This window comes from Triticum aestivum, chromosome 5D (assembly GCF_018294505.1).
Source record: "Triticum aestivum cultivar Chinese Spring chromosome 5D, IWGSC CS RefSeq v2.1, whole genome shotgun sequence".
Taxonomy (NCBI): Eukaryota; Viridiplantae; Streptophyta; class Magnoliopsida; order Poales; family Poaceae; genus Triticum; species Triticum aestivum.
In genome coordinates, this window is record NC_057808.1 from 409,445,964 (window position 1) to 409,454,029 (window position 8,066).

At 50.3% G+C, this 8,066-nt stretch overlaps 1 protein-coding gene across 1 annotated transcript; it reads right to left on the reverse strand.

The window, feature by feature from the left end:
- Positions 1 to 1,081: 1,081 nt before the first annotated feature.
- On the reverse strand, positions 1,082 to 7,405 carry LOC123122200 (uncharacterized). The gene is made up of 5 exons (XM_044542344.1): positions 6,922 to 7,405; positions 4,752 to 5,743; positions 4,237 to 4,515; positions 3,927 to 4,018; positions 1,082 to 2,285 (listed from the first exon to the last, which is right to left on the reverse strand). Exons 2-5 carry the CDS (start codon positions 5,715 to 5,717, stop codon positions 1,376 to 1,378), a joined length of 2,247 nt encoding a protein of 748 aa, XP_044398279.1. The 5' UTR covers positions 5,718 to 5,743; positions 6,922 to 7,405; the 3' UTR covers positions 1,082 to 1,375.
- Between the last annotated feature and the right edge of the window lie 661 nt (positions 7,406 to 8,066).

The window sequence follows — 8,066 nt, forward strand, 5'->3', positions numbered from 1 at the left end:
AGGAATGTATAATGTTGGTCCAAGACCTACTTCTCGAATGAAGGCAATGCCTATCACTTCTGAGCTGGATTGAGGGGCATACAAAGAGGTTGTTGCGGCCTCTCAAGACAAGTCTCTCGAATTATTTGCCACGAAGGTCGAAGGCCCTCGGTTGGATGTTGACTTATTCTTTTTTGCGAAGCAGTTGCATGTTGACTTAAACGGGTGTGTCTCTGCATGTGATGATATGAGCCCAGCTAGAAGTGCACCACTTGTTGAGGGTAGGATCTAGATTTGTGGCCCCAATGCTATGAACTAAGAAAATGAATATGAGGTGAATGTTAGTGACCAAGTCGATGAGCAAGATGGTGGTGTCAATGTCGAACAAGGTTATTACATGGATGGAGATGGGGGCTGGTGATGTAGATGGTGATAACTTGGAGAAAAAAAGATGAAATTCATGAGAATGATATTGGAGATATGAAAACACAAGTCATGGTGCAGGACATGGAATGTGACATCTCGTATGGAAGTGCCATGCCTCTGACTCCAAGGATGATGGCCTAGAGAATATTTGAACAAAAAATGGCTTCATCAAGGCAAAAGAAGCCCAATGCTTCTCAAAACTTTTAGGTCGGGATCATCGGATATCATTGTTCCATGATCTTAGCCTCACCGATAAGGTTTTTGGACCCTTGTATCGGACCCGGTATTTAGGCTTCTTATACAAATGGAGTCGGGGGAGCTCTCCCTGTTATAAAAAAATGACAAGAGCGGTATTTAGGCTTCTTATACAAATGGAGTTGGGGGAGCTCTCCCTGTTATTCTAAAAAAAAATGACAAGAGATCACCATGCAGATATATAATTCTCCAAGATTCTTCATTAACGAAGTGTAACATTTTTATTTGCCCTAAAAATAATAGCATTTCTACACTTCCAAATAGACCAAAACATAGGAGAGATGCCAACCAAATAAGTCTTTCATCTGTTTTCTGGAATGTTTTCAGCTCAGAGAAACGATCATCAGACGACACACTGGTATTTAAGCGCAAATCACTTTCCGGCCTCGGAAAATTAGAGAGGTCATCCAATCGAACGACATCGCTCGCAAACTAGATTCAAGCTATCCAATCAACATCAGCAATAAATACAAATCCAAGAGAAAGAAAAACATCAGTTATAAATACAAGTCAATTCGTCAAATCACTTTTCTTTTTCTTGAACGGGAAGAGAGGAAGAGGAGAAGAGGGTTAAAGGAACCAAAGCCCAACAAAAGCCCTACAAGCTACATTAGCAAACCAAGACCATTCTCCTTGGCCCAAACAAATCCAAAGCTGCGACGAGGCCCAATTGGGCCTCACAATCACCACGTCAATGCGTTGACCGCCTCACGGGTCACGACTTCTTCCCGCTCGCCGGCGCCGGGGCCGGCGGGGCTGCCGCGCCGCCGAGCACCGCGGCAGCTGAGTCGACGTTGGTGAGGAGGAACTCGTAGATCTTCTTCCTCAGCCGTTCGATCGTCTCCTCGGGCACGCCGCAGCCGTTGGCCGACGCAGCAGCGGCCGCGGCCTCCTCGTCCCCGTCCTGCGCCGGCGGCGGCGGCGGCGGCGCCTCGCCGCGCGTCCCGATCTCGCCGAGCCAGTCGTTGACGCGCTTCAGCTGCGGGAGCATCCTGGCCGCGCGCTCGCGGTCCCACGGCGCCGCTGCCGACACGTCGGCGTCCAGGAACCGCTCCACGAACCCGAGGAACCACCCCCGGGACTCCTCCCCGAGCCGCCGAGCCAGCTGGCCCCTCTCCTCCGCGCCTACTCCCCTCTCCCACTCCGGCGGGGCGGGCGTCACCGCGGCTGCCGTGGCCCCCGGGCCCGTCCTCGGCTTCCCCTTTGCCGGGGACATCCGTGACTTCGCCGCTGGAGACAACGACTTCACGGCATTGGGGGACGCCGCAACTGGCTTCGCCGACTCGTCAACGACGACCACCGCCAGCGGCGATGACACCGTGGCCGGGACGGGCTTGAGGTTGTAGAGCCCGAAGCCAGAGAGGTCCGTGGCGAGCGCAGCGTTAACCCAAGACTTGGCCCGGCGCTGCCGCTCCGCTGCGACTGCAGCAGCGGCCTCATCGTCCGTGGCAGAGACCACCGTCCCGGCGTCGCTGGCCGCTGAGCATTCCGGCGGGACTGCTGACTTGGTGAGGGTGTCAGTGATCACCGTGGCGCGGGAGAGCGAGCTGTGGAGGGCGAGGAACTGCTCAACGGTCGGCTGCGGGTTCTGCTCCTCCGCCGTCGAGCTCACCTCAGCGTACGAGCTGCTCCCACAAAAACAAGCAAGCCAAGTAAGAATCAATCACGCCACATTGCTCAAATCATGACGTAGAACTAAAATGCAAGCAAAATCAGAACAAACATAACACTGTAAAAATGTACAACTCGTATGGTAACTGCGTAGTAAAGGCCTATCAGCAAAAAATTCCAGGACTTGATAGTTGATAGTGTCACATTTTTCCTGCAGGGTAGGAGATCAAGTGCATTTAAGATTTTACTTTCAAACACAGTTGTGTCACACAAGACAGTAAAATTTTCCAGCATTTGAGTGAAATGCTGACATTTTCCAGCAGTGGTTTGGAAATGCTGTACATTAGCAATGATGAGATTGACAGTAGAGGACAGTGGAGCTGCCCAGTTGATGATGGTAGAAGGAAACAAGACGCAGGTGCAAGTACAGTGCAATGATAGGTAAACAGCAGGCCATCCACACACAGCATCAACAGACACAGTTCTGAAAATTGGTCGTCCATATGCAAACCAAAACACTGTGAGTGTCAAGGTTAATACCCTACGCGACACAGCATGAACATAGAGCAATAGCCGCGCGTCTCGTTACTTGGGGCGTACCCTGTACCTGGATGCTAATACCTCCATTTGATTTGATCCGTTTGCCCTGTAGAGTTTTGTACTTTCTAGCACAGCCTAATTGACAATTTTTTGCACGCCGGTAAGATGGTTATGAACTTCAGCTGTGTTTCAGCTTTCACAATCTTTCAGTTTATGAGAGATGTACTTAAATTTCTGGAAGTTAATTCTGGTTTGGTAAAACCATGCAGCTAGGTTCCACCAGCACCCAGATCTCTACACAAAGATGGCAGGGTCGGACCACGGGTGGGGTCTCAAAGGGCAGAAACGAGCTGGGTTGATAGCATTATGGCAGCATGCAGGACAGCTAGACCCGGGACATTTGGAGCATGATACCAACGGGGAATTAATGATCCTCGCCCTTGTGAGGTGCGAGCGCAAAGGAGGCATGCCACATGAACGGCAGCAGGCTTTGCTAAAAAACATTGTGGATACCAGTCTGTCCTGGTGTGCTGATAATGTCCTGTATCTAGCATGTTATGGTCAGCACAGGAACATGCAGTCAAGGCTGTCCACGGCCACAGGCCATGTGGAGCTCTGGGGGTCTCATAAAGCTCATCAGACGGGACAAGTCTTTGATGAATAGTTGGGTTGAACTGTCGACGTGGTAGGATTTCAAAAACATTGGCATGTGGTACTAGCAGGTAAAGATGAATCCATCACAAAATTTGCTAATTTTGAACTAATATAAGCTGAAGCGTATACCCAAATAGAATTGTATTTGCTGCCATATCTGTGCATGCTTGGATAAAGCCAGCAAAAACATGCCAGGTTATGGTATGACCCAATCAGACCAAAAGATTCTCTTCTACTATTATCTTAATGAGCAAAGCATGTGGTTCCATCAAAGTATATTTAACATGCAGACACTATTTTCTGGAAACTATGTTCTGCCCAAAATGAGGTGCAAACCATAGATTATGTTGACTGAAAAATAAATAAGAAAATGAAAATGGAAGTCATTTAGCAACGAATGACAACATAATATAACTTTTGTGATCATCACATCACAAGGCCAGTGTCTGGAAGAAAGGTACCTCAAACATCTCAGCAAGCTTTCTGCAGCAGAAGCTTCCTGCATGGCTTCAACAGCAGCCACCTGCGCCGATTCTCTGTACTTCAGAAGCTCCTGTCACAGAATTATGCCACAAAACATACCATCAGGTACGAAAACATTTTACAACAAACTTCTCACAGATAATGGATAGAATTTGTCAATATTCATAGACATTGGTGGTAGCGTATGGTTTCCACCATATTAATGTACGATAAAACAATATAGCTAAATTTCTAGTGTACAATAAAACCATACTGATCATGTATTCATGTCAATGAACTTAGTCATACCTTTCCTAGTTTGGCAAGTGACGGAGGAAGTGATGCCCATGAATTGCCGACATCTGTCAGTTTTTTGCTGTTTGGTGGAATCTTAACCAAATTTGTAACATTTGGGTTGCTTAAACCCCCAGATGTCCTCTTTAGAGTAGGAGGATGCTTCTTCGGTGCTTTGTCAGCATCGACTGGAGGAGCAGGAGCACTTGACGTGCTCTTTCTAGCAGGGTTATGAATCTTACTGTCGTCTTTATGTGTCACCTTCTCGTTCACTGGTGGCTTTCTTCTAGGAGTCTGCATATAAGAACAACAGGATTAGCAAAGTTACTTTGGAGCAAAATCAGTTTATAGAAAGAAACAGTGCCATCACATTCCGTTGCTTTACATAAATATCATGAATAGGTTTATAGCATATCACCATGTTCTCCAAAAAACACAAAAGGTAATACTATTCTAAAGAGAAGATGGTGATGACAGAAAATTAAAACATCAAATGCATCTATCAGTAGGGTAGTAAAAATAGTACATACCGTTGGGCCCCTGTTCTCAGGTTTCCTGTCAGCTTTGGTCGTCTTTGAGTCTGAATTATTTTTCCCTTTTGTATCTACAGCTCCTTCCCAGCTTCTTCGCAATGCCTTTGGCCCTGATCCAATACCCAGCACAGAGCTACTGATTGAGTTAACCGCAGAGGACCTTCTCCCTGCAGTAGTGACCTTCAGAACTGAAGCTGCCCTTTCTAACAAGGAGAGCCTAGAAGATGATGCTTTCTCTGGTCCTTTTACCCCATGTCTCTGTCTTAGATCACTAGAAAATCTGTCAAATGTTGCAGGTAGAGAATAGACACTGGTTGGAGATGAAGGTGTTGATCTAACACGAGCAGGTCTTGCCTTTGGTTTCACTGTTTCCTTCTTCTCAGTAACCCCATTCAAAGCCTGTTTTGACAGTGAGGATTTTGATTTGGTCAGCACCGGTTTCTTATTTTCTGTCCCAACGGTTTTGTGGGGAGCATTTATTTTCTCTAACTTGCTCTTTTCCTTCTCTAGCGACAAGACGCCAGCATCTTTCAATCCATTGGTTGGTTTCGATCCATTGGCCGGTTGTGCTTTCTTGCTGCCGGCAACTTTGGAAGAGCTAGTTAACACAAGGTCCTCAGGGTTGCCTACACAAGGATGACGGCCAGGAACTGGCCGAACTCCCCAAAGGATGGGTACCGGAGTGGCCGCCTCAAGGCGATCAACATGGATGAACTGCCCTAACTGAATCTTGTCGCTCAAGATGAGATCATGCTGTTCCTCGGGAAGGGTCACATATGTGGCGTGCGAAGAATCGGACACCTTGAGGTAGAACCCTTGGTTGGTGAAAAGATCACTCCCTGAAAGTGCCGGCACAATGCTGACGACCTGAAGAAGGGACGACCGATGCTCTCCTGCGACTTTGACATCCGTGTTCATATGCTGAAGGAGCTTGACGAGGACACCGGGCACCAACGACGCCATTGATGTAGCTCCTTAAGCGCATTACTCTGCGATGTTCAAAGAGACTCAGCAGTTAGATAATCACACAAGTGTATGAAGAATCAGAACCAACCTATGTGGCTGAGTTAGTTATCAATTCACTGCTGGACAACCTGGCCGGCTGCCCCTGTTCAAAAGTGAAAGCAATGAACCTGATTACAGTAATGGCTGCAACTTTTCGTGAATGTATTTACAGGGAGACCTGGGTCACAAGGAACTTAAAGCAGGAACCTCACATTCACCGCATGTTCTCCACGGTAGTACCATCGTTCAGAGTTTAATTATCAGATATGGATTGACAACGCAAAGTGAAAAATCACACCCCTATCATCGCTGTCAAATAATCGATAGTTATTAAAAGGGACGGCTCCACGGAATCATTGGTGCTTGTGACCCAATAATTCCAGTGATAACAACGATAGCTAAGGAGGGGAGAAAATGATGCGAACGCCTATCCAACAGTACCAGTAACATGGCAAAACAGCGCGCAATCACTTAAAAGGATTACGCGAGAACTGGGGCTGCCAGGAACTCAATTATGTGGTGCAGGGAAGGAGAAAGCTGCCATGCCATTGCTTGCAAGGAAGTGGATTCGGTCCAAAGCAAACAGGGGACCCGGCCCGGCGGCGGAGGCGGGGCTGGAGGTGGGAGACAAGCTCAACAAACGCCACGGAACAAGCAGATACCACCAGAAAGTCGCATCATGGCATCAATGTGGGCGGTGGTCCTTGTCCTCGCTCCCCCAACCCAGCGGATTTTTCCTCGGCGAGGAAAAAAAATGCGGGGAGCAGAAGAAACAGGTGAGCACCGCCAGCGAGCCAGCCAAGCAACGGAAGGACCTCTCGTGCGCGAAGTACCGCTAATCAATTCCGCCGAAACCTTAAACGGATGCCAATCGGGAGCGGAGGCGGAGGGCAGAGGACGCCCGGGCACCTCGAAGGCTCGAACGGCAATAATCTAGCTCATGGCGCTCCTCCTCCGACGAAGAGGAAGAGTGAGCGGCGTGCCGGGCAGCCGGAGCATCCGTGCTTCCGCGCCGAGCTCCCTCAAACAAATGGAGGAATCGAAGGGGAAACGGGAAACCGCAAGGCGGCGCGAAACTGGGAGGCAAGCGCGTCGAAGAAGCTAGGCACAGATAATAAACAAACACAGATAAATTGAGGCAGCGGTGGGGAATCGAACCAACCTCCGGCGGAAATCCGTGGGCGCCGGCGGGAACCAATCTCCGCCGCACCGCTCGAATGCTCCCCTTGCAGCCCCCTCGCTCCGGCCGCGCGAGAGAGTGAGTGAAGGGATGAATCGGGGAGGCGGCCCGCCCCGGGACACTGGAGCACCTTCCGAGCGCTCGTGCGTGGCAGGCGTGCGTGCTCTGCTGTGCCGCTGCCGCAAGGCTCCAAACCTATCGATGATCCTGCAGCGCCCTGCCGCAGGGCAGGTCGAGTCAGTGAGAGGACGCGTCCGCCGCGCCCCTTCAGGCGAGAAGATCCCTCCCTCCTTGGCCGTTTCTGGAGCGGCGCGCTGCGTTGGGCCGCGCACGGGGGAAAGCGAGAAGGAGCTCGAAGCGAGAGGACGGTGGAGGGGAAAAGGGGAGGGAGGGGAGAGAGAATGGAAACGGAGACCAACCGGCTTCTCTCCCTCTTCTCTTGTTGGGCGGGGCGGGGGAGGAGTGTGTGGGGCCTGGGCGTAGGGGCTAGTAGTAACCGCCCGTAGCAGAGCAGGGAGCTGACAACACGCGACGCAAGCAGCAGCAGCAGCACTAGCACTAGCAACCAGCGGCGAGAGAGGCGGTCCACTGTGCGAAGCCTCCCCTGCTGCTGCTGCTTGCTCCTCGTGTTGCGCAGCGCGTGGGTGGGTGGTGCGTTGCTGTTGAGGTGGCCCGTTGCTTTCTCGGTTTCTCACTCTCGCCGCCCATGGGGAGTGGGGCGGGGGAGTGATAAAGTTGTAGGAGCCCGAGGGAGAGGAGTGAACCAAAAAAATACAAACTGTCACGTGAAACGCACAAATTCCACCCCAACTTTTACACGAGTTTGAGCCAAGGGATGGAGGGATTAGATTTTTTTTTCGACTGCGGAATTAGAATTTTCGAACCAACTTTTACAGGAGTTTTGAGCCAGGGGAAGCTGGATTTTCCCGCAAGGTGTCTTCAAGCAGCCTTCTTGGAGGTGTCATTGTTGGTCCCCTTCCACCCCCGGCTCTCCGAGATTGTCGATTGGCCCTTCTTGAAGACATTGTCTTGGGGCCGGCTTCGTAGATAAGGTTGATGGTTGCTCCGGTGTCGGGATGTTGTTAGTGGTGGTTGTGCGGCTGGCTTGGTGTCGACGGGCATTATGG